We start from the raw sequence: 15283 nt of genomic DNA, 5'->3' as shown, positions 1-15283 counted from the left end.
AACTTGTTTAGTGTAATGCCACTGACTGGGTACAGCATGAAGACAGGAAAGCTGTTGCCTCTGACACTCCTGAAGGTAGGCACCGTGCTGTGATAAGGAGGGCACTGGACTTCAAGCCAGGAGCCATCAATTCTAGTCCTGACCTCACCCCTTGCTGGGTACCTTAGAAGGTCACCCACTTCATTTGGCCTCACTTTCTTCCTAAGACAGAAAACAAGATGATTTAATAAGATGATCTCCAGGCTTCCTTCTAATGCCCCATCAAGGGCCTCTGCATGTCCTCCACTTCCCTGTCCCTACAAGAGGGTAACACCACCACAAGAGACAAATTTACCTAAGTCCGACAAACTAGAGAGACACACAGGATCCTGGGACTCTGGCCTGGCCTACCTGTCTCAGAGACAAATGCACTGTATCCTGCTGGGGCCTTTTCCTTCTGCACTGAGGTTCTGCCTCTGCCGGTATTTAGGGCATTTAGGAAGAAAGATTTCCTTCTCTCTCTTCCTCCCTCCCTTTCCTTTCCCCCATCCTCCTCAGCCCTCCAACTCCAACATGAGACTGGCTAATTAGGACAAATTACAGCAGGTGGCAACTTGACTTTTTTTTTTTAAACTTCACAATCCACCAGGGACTAAAAAGCTTTAAAGCAATTTCTCATTTTATCTTCAGACTCAAGTCTAAATTTCACTGCAATCAAAAAGCATAGATTTGATGATTCATTTCCTTCACACTCTTCAAGGTTTAATATCTTTCTTGAAAGAGATCAACACATCCTAAAGCTAATTAAGCAACTGTCATTAAGCAGTTGCAGACTTCTTAATGACCTCCCCCTCACTCTGCTTCTCAGTGCCCTCTAAGTGTAGAAGTTAGGTGAGAAATGACTTTTCCCTCTTCTGAGGATGAAATACCATATCCAAAGCTTTATATCCTTTAGCTCAGGTATCCAAGTCTTACCTCTGAAAGATGCAATCAACTTGGCAGCGACAGCTAGAGAGGTTATAATTAAATCCCTCCATTGCATACAAAGATCTGAAAATATTAGCTATTCCTCTCTCTTGCCACCTTTAGTTTCTTGTTACCATTCATTTTTACATATAAATTTCCCCCAAGGGCCTACCCAAAACAATTTCAAATGGCTTTTGGGGGGAGGTGTGGGGGGATATCTGATCATTCAGCAGAAGGTCTACTGAAGTCACTCAAGCTTTATCAAGCTTAAGAGAAGGAATTGAAATCCTGTTAAAACACAGATTCCTTCGTCCTTCACTGAGATTTTGATTTAGAGGTTTGGGGTGTGACCGGGGAATCTATATCTCCTACAAGCTACCAGGAGATGCTGATGCTGTCTGTCCTTAGACCACACTTTCTGTGGCTCTGGTCTAGGGAACCTGGGGAGGGAGACTTAAAAACCACCAGGTGCCCCAAAAAGTGCTCACGTGTAGGGTGTACGGTTTGCCCAGGAACGTTTTGGTTTATACCTTTCGTCCTGGTGGCCCATCTGGTCAAACGTGTCCCAGGACTAGATTTTAAGGGATAAGGTCACCCTGCTTCTGTTCATTATCTCATCTAGTCCTTAGAAAGATTCCCATATGTATAAAGGAATTACGATCCCACTTTTGCAATGGAGAAACTGAACCGGGCAGATTAAGCAAGTTTGCCTGAGGTCGTGCAGTCAGTCAGCGATACACCCTGGAACTGAAGCTGAGTGTGTTTTGCTCCACATCCAGGCCTTTAACTACTGGTAATGAACCTGCCCCGCCGCATCTCACTCCTCTTCAGGGCAGGATGGACAGGGCGGGGGCATGGCACTCAGAGGCTTCAACCTGCCATTCAGACCATACCACAGGGCACCCTAACTTGGCAGTTACAGGCAAAAGTGAAGTTAGGAAAGGCCGATGTCAGGAGAAGAGAGCAACCTAATCAATCAGCAGAATGGGTGCTACAAAGTAGACCAAATCCTTCAGGAGCAACTGACGTGAAGACGCCGAGGGACGAGTGACATAATCAAGGAAGTGCTTCCCTGCAGTCTGGCCTCCCACGCACTTCACACAAAGAAAACAAGACTATTTCTGCCCCTGCAGGGACATCAGCGATCACCTGGCTGGTGGTGCTCCTTGAGAAACGTGAACAAGCAAGAGGAGTGGTGACTGCGGCTCCGCTGCACCTTCACAGAGGCTTTCAGGGAGGGGGCAGGGAGCTGGGAAGGGGGACAGAATCTTGGGGGTGGGGGGAGCTTGTGTGAGGGCAGCACTTGGCATTTGAAAAGGTCCCTCCACTGATTCTGATTTAGTTCTTATACCATCAAATCCCATTGTCCTCTGAGGGTCACTGAGTCCATCCCTACATTTTAATCTCTCAAGAATCTAAGGCCTTTGTCCCAGAAAAACTTTCATGCAGGATAGTGACCTTCCTCCATCAGTGGCTGAACAGGTCCTCCTGGAAGAACCAGGGACGGGAGAGACCTAAACGTGTATAAGAGGACTGGGAGGTCTCAGAGGAAGCGAGATTTCTCCCTCAGGTCCTCCTCTTATCTCTGCTCTTTGTTCCCTGGCATTGTTAGTCTTCACACCTGCACGCTGACTTTGGCAACAGAGATGCCTAAGAAACAGAGAAGCACACACAAGCATTGATCCAATATGAGCAGATCTACACACCTAAAATTAACTTAGCAACATTCTTCAAACACTTTTAGCTAATAACCAAAGAACCAAGAGTTCATTTCTAGGGAGGCATTTCATAGAAACAACTAAATCACTTCAAATGCACATTCCTTCCTCTGCTCTTTCCTCCTGTGCAGGGGCATGGAATACCTACACTGCCCTCTTCTAAGACAAAGGACAAAGACTACTAACCTCCACGCGTCGTGCATGCTAAGAAACAAAGAACGTGCCTGCAAATTGTAAAGCAAATCTTCCCACGTACCTAGAAACACAATAATCACCCCATCAACTAGACACCAAGGGACCCTACCTTGGGGGAGGTGAAGGTACATTTGAGTTTCCGGGGCACTCTCTCACGGGCCATTTCAGTCCACTCAGCAAACATATCGTTGCGGTAAGCCAGGGAAACGTCCATGGAAACTTCTGCATTTTCTCCTGCAAGAGAAAGGATGAGCAATTCAGAAATGGGCTTTGGGAGATACTTTGGAAATAGTTCAAAAATTCTTATAGGCTCTGCCATGGAAAACAACCAAACAAAAGAGCTGTATCAGCTCCTATCAAATTCCAAATCTAACGCTCCAAACCTGAAGACTTAAAAGTCATAGGATGAATATTGAAGCTGGACACTGGGTCCCCTCACATAACCAACGGCTCTGCCAAAAAGTCAAAGAGCTCCCAAGGAAACTCTTCCAGAAACGGGGTCTCACTCTCTCTGAGGCAGCTCCAATGGTCAAATTCTGACTCACGGTCAGCACTCAGCCTGCTGTAACTTGCCCCACTGGTCCCAGGTCTGCACACAGGAGTCACACGGCAGATGAGGTCCTTCTTCCATTAAAGCGCCTTAGGTACTTGGAACATGCACCTCATCTCCAGGTTTCCTCTCCTCTCTGATAAAAATGATCAAGTTTTTTGATCACCGCTCAGAGACATGTTTTAAGTACCTTGGGTATTTCTTTAGGACAGACTCCAGTCTGAAAGCATCCTTCTTAAAATTGCCCACCAAGAAGCTCTCAAATATAGGGTCTGCTGCTTCTCTAAAACTCAAAACCCCTTCTTGATGGTGTGGACAAAGTTGATATAAGAGGTAAAGTGTTTTTTCCAAGTTAAAGACTTATACAAATACAGGAATATAATAATAAGTACATAAGTGTGCAAATGAATGTTCACATATACGTTCTTATAAGTAAGGACCATGAATGGGTTCAACTCACCACAGAACTCACTAAGGAGATTAGATTAATAAAAATTCCATCTATCTATTTTGTGTGTTTTATACTCTGTTGAGCAAGTTCAAGAACTGAGGGATCTTAAAGGGGAAAAAAAGCACCGCTATGTATCTAACATGACTGTGGTGAGCCAGCCCCCACTGGGGTTATGAGACTGGGGTCAGTTCTACGCTCTGGAACCTGAACACCAGATAACAAGGGAAACAGGTAAGAATAACTGCTGTCTGGAAAATTAAGGCTTTTCTACCCACTGGCCCAGTGTGGCCTGAAGACAGTTTGACTGTGTGGTAGATCCCTGACTCTCTAAGGAAATCTAGGAAGAGAAAGAAAAAATGCAGGAAAGAAGGGATTTGAGGCCATTCTGATATAGCTGAAACCCTCAATGAACATCTGTGCCCACTCCTTTATTAGTACTATTTAAATCCTCAGTAATAATGATCAGAAAGAGAAGTAAAAAGACAATCCCACTTACAATCACATCAAAAAGAATAAATACCTAGGAATAAACTTAACCAAGGAAATGAAAGATTTATACTCTGCAAACTATAAAATGCTGATGAAGGAAACTGAAGATAATACAAAGAAATGGACAGATATCCCATGCTCTTAGACTGGAAGAATTAAATTGTTCAAATAACCACGCTACCCAAAGCTATCTACAGATTTAATGTAATCCCTGTCAAAATATCCATGACATTTTTCATAGAGCTAGAACAAATAATCCTAAAATTTATATAGAACCACAAAAGACTCTGAATTGCCAAAGCTATCTTAAGAAAAAAGAATAAAGCTGGAGGTATCACCTCCCAGACTTCAGATTATTCTACAAAGCTACAGGAATCAAAACAGCATAGTATTGGCACAACAACAGACATATAGATCAATGGAACAAAATAGTGAGCTCAGAAATAAACCCACACATCTTGGTCAATTAATCTATGACAAAGGCAGAAAAAGTATACGATGGAGAAAAGACAGTCTCCTCAATAAGTCGTGCTGGGAAAATTGGACAGCTACATGTAAAAGAATGAGATTACATTTCTTCACACCACATACAAAAATAAACTCAAAATGGATTAAAGACCTAAATGTAGGGCATGATACCATAAAGAAGAGAACATAGGAAGAACACTCTGACATAAATCCTAGCAATATTTTTTTTGGATCTGTCTCCTCAGGCAAAAGAAAAAAAAGCAAAAATAAACAAATAAGATCCAATTAAACTTAAAGCTTGCACACCACAAAGGAGACCATCAACAAAACAAAAAGACAACCTGTGGAATGAGAGAAAATATTTGCAAATGATGCAACTGACAAGAGGTTAATATCCAAAATATACAAACAGCTCATATAAGTCAATATCAAAAGAACAAACACCACAATCAAAAAAATGGGAAGATGACCTGAACAGACATCTTCCCAAAGAAGACATACAGATGGCCAATGGGCACATGAAAAGATGCTCAACATCTCTAATTATTAGAAAAACGCACATCAAATCACAATGAGAAATTACCTCACACCTGTCAGAATGGCTATCATCAAAAAGTCCACAAATAACAAGTGTTGGCAAGGATGCAGATGTCACTGTTGGCAGGAATGTAAACTGGTGTAGCTACTACAGATAACAGTATGAAGATTCCTCAGAAAACTAAAAATAGAACTACCATATGATCCACTCCTGAGTATATACCAGGAAAAATAAAAACGGTAATTCAAAAAGATACATGCACCCCAATGTTCATAGCAGCACTATTTTCAATAGCCAAGACATGGAAGGAACCCAAGTGTACACAACAAATGAATGAATAAAGAGATGTAAAAATATTCACATATGTATAAACACACACCCTAACACAGACAATAGAATACTACTCAGCCATAAAAAAAGAATGAAATGCTGTCATTTGCAACAACATGGACAGACCTACAGAGTATTATGCTTAGTGAAATGTCAGAGAAAGACAAATACTGTATGATATCACTTATATGTGAAATATTAAAAAATAACACAAACAAATGTATACAGCAACAGAAACAGCCTCACAGATATAGAAAACAAACGTGGTTATCCATGGGGAGAGGGAAGCAGGGAGGGGCACATAAGGGGTATGAGATTAAGAGAGGCAAATACTATGTATAAAATAAACAACAAGGATATATTATATAGCTCAGGGAATTATAGCCATTATCTTATAGTAACTGTTCATGGACTACAATCTGTTAAAAAAAAAAAACAAAACCTGAATCCTTATGCTGTATATCTGAAACTAACATAATAGTGTAAATCAACTATACTTCAATAAAAAATAAATAAAAATAATAAATCTTCAGTCAAACATAGTGAATTGGCCACTTGTGCCTTCCTCCTCTCACTCCTGCAACTCCACAAAACAAAAACAGACAAAAAGGCAAAAACCAGGAAAGGAAAACAAAGGAAATTAAATCACAAGGGGGAAAAAACGGTAGTGGCACAAGCAGACCAGATTGAAACAATTTTTTTTAAAGATGAAAAATAGATGAAGTAGGATTTCCTGACAGCCACAGAGACGGGTACAGCTAAAACTCCCACAGAAGGGATATTCTGAAAAAGTGAGCCAACATGTCCAAAAGGCCCTTGAGCCACTCAGAACTGGAAAGCACCATATGACAGGAGACACAAGATGCTGACAGCAGGGTAACAGGGTCAAGGTCGGTACACAGAATCATTGGATCCCCAGTCCTCATCCATCTTCACATCTCCTCTCAGTCCAAGGGGAGACTCTGGACTTGGGGGCACCAGGCTGTGCAGAGACCCAGGGCTGAGAACGGGGATACTAAGAGTCTGTACAAGAAACTGTTGGGACCTGGCTTGGCAGAGGCGATGCTCAGAGTTTGTATATCTTCTTGGTTAGGAGCCAGGATGGCTATAACTGCTCTTCGCTTGGCAGCCTCAGTGGTCAAAAGAAAGAAATGGCAAAAGCTCCCACCTGTGAGTTGAGTATTAGGCACCAAGGTACCTCCTTTCATCTCTAACACTAGGATTAGGAATTGGGACTTTCAACTCTGCTGGGAGAGTACCCCCAGAACCACAGAACTCAAGAGGACAAACTTGAAAGTTACCAGTTCACATACTATGCTCCCTGGAGGGCCAGGTTCAGGGCAGCACTAGCCTTAGACACAGCAGGAGGGGCCCTGAATCTGGCCCCCTATGTTCAGAGCCCTGCTCTGTCTGGCCCTTTTCCAGCTGTCCTCTTTCTCTTTGCACAAGAACCTCAAGGGAAGGGGACGTGCCCACCAAGAGCCTAATTCCTTCCAAGAGTTTCTAGAATTTGGTCCAGGAACTCAGCACCCCAGGATATGTGCCCAGACAGCTCTGAGCCTATTTCCACAGCCTGGTGTGCCGCTTCCCCCCGATTCTGTCTTCCAAAGGGGACTACATAACCACCTGGGCACCCCCGGGCTCAGGAGTGGTCAAAGGAACGCTGTTTGCAGGAGGATACAGAGACTAAGCTTGGGGGTTGGGGTGTCCACACATAAACACACTCCTTGCATGGCAGGGAACCAAAGAGTGGGGAGAGAGGCATCTGGAAGCCCACACTCCCTGGTCAGTCACATTTTTTTTGGCACAGAATTCCAAGCAGTCCAAGAATCCTAAGTTCAAACCCAAACTTCCAGTTCATTATGAAGGTGAATTTGTTATAACTGGATGATAGAACTTATTTGGCTTAACAATGAGGTGTCCTGATTTATTACTTTAAAATATTTAGACACACGGCAGCCGTGCCTTCACTGGGACTCTTGCCCTGGGCCCCACCAATGTGGTTCAGAGCAGGTGCCTCAAGGAGAGACAGGGCCGGAGAGACTCACCTCCTGGCCTGCTTCCCACTATAAGAGTTAAAGCCACCTATTGGGATCCCCAGGCTGTTTTAAAATATGCTGTTAAAAACAAACAAAATTTTTAAACACTGTTTTCACATACAATTACTCTGTATCAGGCGCTCATGACTTCCGTGCTTTCATTTAAATGACCTCATTAAACAGCTCCATAAAGTGGGCACAGGTATTTCCTTCTGATTAGTGAGTAAACCGAGGTCCTCAGATACGACATGACTCGCCTGAAGTCACATGGCTGCTGTTAACATGAGAAAGACAACTATTCTGAAACCGTCTTAAAAGACAACCATCTTGTCTGTACTGCTCGAAGAAAACTGGCTAACTCGTGAGGAAAGGGGCCCCTCAAACTAGTCACAAAGTAGGAATAGGTACGTCTTGAGTAAAACCAAAGGCTCCCTGTGAACATTCTCCCCTCTGGTCCTCACACCCATCCCACGAAGAAGAGGTCACTTACATATATTGTCCAGAAATATTCGGCTAGTAAATGGTAGAGCTGGGACTTCGACTTCAGTCTGGATCACCCCAGACCCACCCCGCCACCAACTGCCACCTTCTATGACCTTTGTTGGTAGAAACAGAATTCAAATTTAACACTTGGATCACGCACACTGCGTGCAGGGGCACCACTCAACTCTGACCAGACACAACCTTCTACAGGAGACACACACGCAGTGTCCCTGGGAGGCCACAGGCACGGCTCATGGCATGTCTGCAATGGTCTAACACGAGCCTTCAGGGAAGAACCCCCCAAACCCACACAGAACCATTTCAGAAAACCGACTAGAGAAATGTTACTGATCCTCCAAGTGCAAAGCTGGAAGCCCAGGGACCCCTGGGTTCAGCTGTGGTTCTGGCCCAAACGAGGTGTGCGATCAGGGACGGGGAGCAAGCCCTGTGGGTCCGGGCAGCCGCCTTCACTCCAGCCCGCAGCCGTCATGAGAGCAGTAGGTCGTCTTACCAGACCTGCTGCCTTTTCCAAGAGAAGCCAGAAATTCAGGTGGTTATAAAACATCTCTCAGTTTGTAAATGTCAATCACCAAGTCACCAAAACCAAAATAAAACATCTCTGTGCAGGTCAGCTGATAAGACATCAGGCAAGCTGAGTCACTCTTCGGGGGACACCCTTCACAGGCCCCCACACCAGCATTCTTTTCCTTCCATCCCACCATCAGGTGAAGTACTTTCTAAACCTCCTATTACATTCATGAACTTTATCACATGCTCTGCCAGATGCCCACACAGCACCTCCTGACTTCTGGTGCCGTCTGGGGCATGTGTTATTCCCGCTCGTGAGGGGAGAGGTCAAGACTCAGGAGGCTTCTTCCCTAGAAACATCAGCCTCGAGCTTCTGGAGCTTCATGGCCTATAGTTTGACGGAAACCACAGGGAGAACAGCCGGTTCGAGTGGCCCCCTGGCCGTCCCTCACTGGACTCTGATCTCACCCCTCACCACCCCTGGCTGTACCCTAGGGCCCCTTAGCCTGCTAAGTAGGACTTGCCTCTGAGGATTCTGTGATCATTAAATTAGTTACTACATGAAAACAATTTAGAACAGTGAAGAAAGCATGCATAGTTAGCTTTTGGGAAGTAAAAGTTAAGTCTTATGCCTACTTTTAATTCAGAATAATCACGAGGTTTCAGAGACATGGAACTTCCCACTATGAACCCCTATTCAAACCTGGAGCACAGAACTCACAAACAGGAAAGCACCGGGCAGAGGAGCCCAGCAAAGCTGTGAAGTCAGGCGGCGGAAGCACTTTCTCTTCTGCCTCCAATAGACTCGGAAACAAAGTTCAGCTTTAATGACTATGTTGTGTGTAATAAAACACCGGTCTCATGACTCCTGGGATACTGCGTGGGCAATACTCCCCTCCCCTCGCCACCATTCATGGGGATAATGAAAGTGAAGCATCCAATCTGAGCTCCCTGGGAGAATGGCAGGAAGGCCAAAGCTACCTCCGGCACCTGGAGAACCTTCCCTATAAAACAAGGACACTGGTTATACCAGTTCTGTCGGGTAAAGTTGTAAGGTATCAGCATAGGGAATTTATAGATTTGAAATGCATGGTTTTCTACACCTAAACCAGACCAGCAGCTTTGCTAGCCTGTGGGCTTCTGAGCTTCACATTTCTCAAATGGCTTTGGAGACACATTTTGGTTGCATGGAAAATTCATTTGGAATACTGAGAAGGGAGATATGGATAGATACTGTGGTTCATTACACTTACCATTTCCATCCTGTTATGGGGGCGGTGCTCTGACCTGAGTAACTGCACTCCAGGGTTCTATAGGACACACCCAGATGGCAGAGCATCATTACAGGCGGAAAGATCTGTGCCCTTCCATATGGGGAAGCATCGACCAACCATACCCTTAAGAAGCATTTATCTCTGTATGAGTTAAAGCACTCTGCCCTTCATGAGAAAAGTGTTAGCTGATCAGTTTTCTGAAGACACGTGGAAAGCCAGAGAGGTGAGCAAGTCCTTTGCATAAGCCAAAAATGGTGGGGAGACAAATAGCTAGCAAACAGTCTGAGCACCCCAAGAAACCTAGGGGTTTATGAGGTTACCCAGAATGTAAGAATGGCCCCTGGCGAAGAGGGTGAAGTGATGGAAGATGAAGCTTCATTCAGGAAGTCATCAGAACGCTTCTCACTTACACTTTTGGAAATAGGTATTTGCCAGCCAGGATAGTATAAAGAGGGTGGGGGCCAAACAGATCTGCTTTTCAATTTTATCTTTATGTCTTCCCAGCTAAGTGACTTTGAGTAAGTCCCAATTTCAATTTCCACCTCTGCAAGATAGGAACAGTGGGACCTACTTCCCAAGGCTGTTGACAGGACGACTTGGCACACAGGCACTTAAAAATACTCGGTCTTTTCCATCCAGTCCCAGGATGGTTAGGTTATACTGTTGCTCAATTAACTGGAAATAAAGGGGAAGAGGGGAAGGGCAAGTTGCATTAAGGGGAAATAAAGAATTATTTTATGGTTGTCAAAAGCCTTTAGGTTTCCTAAGAAACCTTGATTTCCCTGGGCCCGTGCCCTGGGGAAAAAAAATTAAAGAGATTTCAAAATACTTCTGTGCATTCCCACGTTACATAGGGGAGCTGCCAGTCACCAGGTTTGTTTGGGTAACCTCAGAAAGAGGCCGTGCAGACCAGCCTCCTCCCAGCCTCCGGCAGACATATAATCTGAGGTTATTTATGCCAGCGTTCCTTCCCCGATCAAAAACTCCCTGACCCGGCTTGTATTTTCTTGACGCTTTCAATTAAGGAAATAACAAAACCAACCCTGTCCAGTATCCATGGTTAGGTCTGGCAAAAATGGACTTGGCTAATTATAAATTTGGTCCTGGCTTTTTTCTTAAGATGCCCCACAGGCCAGGCTATGAGTAGTTATAAAATGAATGAGTATAATTATTTCACAAAACAGCCCAACAGTTCAGTTTGCATCACCTCTCTCATTTTTCCCTGTCACATCAAGCATTTGCATTGTGGAGAAAAAGTTTTCACGTGTAAGAAGACATTTTTCTAAGCATTGTCATTGCTATATTCTGAAGCAATATCCCCTAATTGAAGTAAGCTGTCTATGAAACATGATTAGACATGCGGGAACAGTCCTCAGATCAGGCTTTTTGCAAAGTGACACCTTTTCAGTTAGAGAACACCCACTTATCCCAGCTACGCCGTGTTGGACTGCTTAAAGGTTATACATTTGGAAAAGTAGCTGGGGCATCAAATGTTTTGTAAACAAATGGATCTGCAGGACCACAAAATACAGAAAAAAAAAAATACATCCTGGTGTTCACTGGATTGCAGAGTAGCTCTCTCCCCTTCTAACTCAGCACACTCGCCCTGAGGAGTCTCCTCCTCTCCTAGGACACCAGCCACCTTCTTAAGTTCAGATTTCCCTCCTGAGTTTCAAATCTGCAAGCCCACTTTCCACTGGATGGCTCTATTTCCATGGTGCAGAAAAGAAAGTCAAACCACCAAATTTGGTCAGTTCTCTCAACTCATCAAGTCTTGCAGATTTATGTTCTCTCTCCTCAGCACCACTCCTCTTGTTAAAAGCCACCGTCATCTCAGGTCTAGATGACTCAAAACACATGACCCAAGTCTGTTTTTCACACTGTAACAAGACAGATGATTTCTAAAACAATTTAAATGTCTTTACACTGTCCTCAGTCTAATGCTAAAACTCCTTAAATGGCATAGAAGATCAAGATGTGGCTCTTGGTTAGCATCCTAGGGTCTTATCTCACGAACCCTTCCTTACTCCTGCCCTGGAGACTGGTTACCTTGAATGTAGCCCGCCATCCCTCCCCAGCCATGGAGATGGGTTAGACAGAGTTCAGACTCCGGAGAGAAGCAGCCTGTGATCGTGGTCCGCCTTGGCCACCTGGTACCTGTGCAGTGGCAGGTAAGCTGCTGAACTTCTCTGTCTATAAAAGGGGGAGAACAGCATGCCTGTCTCCTGTGGTTATGAGGATTAAATGAGGTACCATGTGGATTACTCAGCACAGCCCTGGGATACAACAAGCACTCAGTAAATGCTGGCTGCTTTTTAAAGGTTGTTACTCAAGGTTACCTTCACTTAACTGTACTCGGGGTCCCTGTAAGCACACCTAGTTTTTACCAACTGCCCCCTTCGAGAGGGTGAATTACAAAAGAGGTTCTTTTCCTCCAGGCCGCAGATAGTATTCTGCTCATAATACCTGGGCATCCCGACTCGTACCAGAATACCTCCTGCTCATCTTCGAGAGTTCCACAGATTCACTCCCACCTTCCCTCACCCACTGAGACTGCTGAAGTGCCCCTCCTCTGGCTCCCACAGGCCCCTGCGTGCCCAGCTCTGTAACATGTATCCTGCAGTCCACCCACCTGGCTACTTACCTAGATCTCTTTCCCTGGCCTCCTCCCACTGAGACTGAGAGGTTTCTGAAAGCCAGGGACTGTCTGTCTTCTTCACAGCTCTATCACCCATGTCTTTATGGAATAGATATTCATTAAGTTTTTGCCAAATGAATGAATGAATATCATCATCATTCTTTCTCCAACTACTCCTCCAAACCAAAATTCCCTCTGCCACTCCATTACCTGTATACCGCACATGTGTAGTCTACAGTTTGCTCTGTTGTGGGGGCATTCACTTCCTTTTCCATCCTGCCTGATTCCCTTCTCCCAACCCCACACATATGTATATGTATACACACACACACACTCACTCTCTCTCTTTCTCTCTCAGGAAAAGGGATGTTCCTCAAATTTGGCCCAAGGGTCCCATCAAGGAACAATATGCCTGTCCCCAGGACTGGGTAGAAAGGGAGTGAGCCTGTGGAAGGCACTGTCTCCTTCCTCCCTCTCCATCTGAATTGTAATATGGGGTTGTTCTCGTGTTCTGTTTGAGAGGGCTTGTGGGGTTAAAGGAGGGGACAGGATGGAACCACAGGGGCTAGAAACCAAATAGTTCTATGACCTGTTCTAGAGTTTAAGGATTAAGTAAAGCAATAAAAAGGTGGGCCTTTGAAGTGTGTATCACACCTGTCCAAGTCTACAGGGGTAAGAGAAGAGATGAATGACAGGCAAGAGATTCCAGAGAAGTAAGTGGTGCAGCACTCATTTGGGTGTGACATGTCAGGTCCCTAGGGATCTACTCAAGCCTAGTTTTCCAGGACAGAAAAGAAGCCCAAGAACTGAGACATCATAACAACTGGTGCTGCCACCATGACAGAATAATACACGTCTGAAACCTCTAATGCTAGATGGGCCGCCCGATCCAATTCACTCTTTCCTCTACCAGATGTTTTTAAGCATCTACTAGTTTCTATGCATAATAGTGGGGATAAAAAAAGATATACAAGGCAAAGTCATTGCCCTCAATTGTTCACAGTAAGGTGGGGTAGGAAGGTATATACATAAACAAGAACAATCCCGTGTGGGAGGTACTACATTAGAAGTACATGTATACACTCAGCCCTCTGTGCCCACCATGGTTGCAGAATCTACAGACACAGAGGCCTGACTGTACTGTACCATTTTATGTGAAGGACTTGGGCATCTGTGAATGTTCATATTCCCTAAGGTCCTGGAACCAATCCCCCGGGGGTATCAAGGGACAACTGTAGTCAGCACAAAGATGTCAAGAGTGCTAGGGAGGGGACAAGGAATGCAGCATAGAATACATGTCCTTCTCGATTATCTTATCTGGAAGAGAGGACGTGTAACTGTGAATCGCAGGATGAGTATGAGTTCACCGAGTAAGGACAGAGGAGAAGGAATTATAAGCAGAGGGAGCTGCATGCATAAAAAGTCATGGCAGCACAAAAGAGCAGGATAGTCAGAGAAACAAGCTACTTTAATACAGCAAGGAATGAGAGAAAGAGTGGAGAAAACAGGAAAGGCTGGAGAGGAGGGTCAGATGACAAAGAGAAGAAACGTGCTCTAAATGCTGCAGCATTTTGTTCAGAAGGATCTTTAAGCAAGAGATCTGGCCGCTGTGTGAAAGGCAGACTGGGATGGGGCAGGAGGGTGTGGGTAGAGAGATCTAGAAGAAACTGAGGTCCACTGCCCTTACACAGTTCTCAGCATGCTGAAGATTATTTACTCTCATGGTAAGTATCACAAGAAGGATCTTCCCTGTTTTCCAAGAAATTTGAACTCAACAATGAACCAATCTTTTTCTAACAAAGCTTAAGAAATCAGAACCAATCAAGCCGGCAAGTGTTAAAACACTGGAAAGCAAATGTGGCAACAGCTCTTTTCTATATGATCATAATCAATATAAATGTGGAGTGAAAACAAACTTGACAGCCAAGGGAGGTAAACACACAGTGGGCTTCTTTGCTTTCTCCCTAGGACACCATGAGTGCACAGGGCATTTAGAATAGCTGATGCGATGGTTATGAAATCTACCTGCCTCCTTCTCTCTCTCTCTCTCTCTGAATGCAATTAGAGAAGAGGGCTTCATTCACACTGAATCTAAAAATAGACGATGGCAGAGTTCATAGACTGACAGCTGCATTCCCATACAGTAACCAAGAGAGGAAAGGGATGGCTAATTTAACTTAACAACTTCCAAAACAAACAGTGCAGAAGAAGTCCAGGATAAAGAGAAAACACAAAGGTCACGTCTTCAAAGGGCTGGAAGAGGAATGGGGTCACTGTCTGGCAGTTTATCAGTCCTCCTCAAATCCTGATGAAACTGGTGTAGTATTTTGCCCAGATCTGCCCAGAGTCCTTCAGACAAGAGCTCTGGCAGATGAAGCTCCTGAAGAAATCTAAGCAAGATCAGGCAGAAGGGCCAGGACGTGCCCTCCTAAATTTTTCCACATCACCCGGAAACCTAAAAGCTAAGAAAGTCACTCCATTTTCTAGATAAGATAAATGAATGCGCGTTTCTCCTGTTCATGGTATCTAAATTATACTCTGCCGAGCCTGGGGCAGGGAAAAAAAAAGTTATCCAGGAAATAAACATGGATCATTAAGGGGGAGAAACCAGGTGTCTAGAAGGAATGAACCATTTCT

The 15283-nt window shown here is 44.5% G+C and overlaps 1 protein-coding gene across 4 annotated transcripts in view; it reads right to left on the bottom strand.

Annotated features, from left to right (window-relative positions):
• Positions 1-15283, bottom strand: part of WLS (Wnt ligand secretion mediator) — a 122658-nt gene that overhangs the window by 53124 nt on the left and 54251 nt on the right. For all 4 annotated transcript variants that reach the window (XM_010963424.3, XM_010963425.3, XM_045522988.2 and 1 more), the window contains exon 3: positions 2968-3092. In XM_010963424.3, the coding sequence (XP_010961726.2) occupies positions 2968-3092 (125 nt within the window). The remainder of the gene's footprint in view (positions 1-2967; positions 3093-15283) is intronic.

The sequence above is a fragment of the Camelus bactrianus genome, chromosome 13 (genome assembly GCF_048773025.1).
Source record: "Camelus bactrianus isolate YW-2024 breed Bactrian camel chromosome 13, ASM4877302v1, whole genome shotgun sequence".
NCBI classification, from domain to species: Eukaryota; Metazoa; Chordata; class Mammalia; order Artiodactyla; family Camelidae; genus Camelus; species Camelus bactrianus.
Note: the sequence above shows the minus strand (reverse complement) of the source record. Positions and strands in the feature narration are given on the sequence as shown.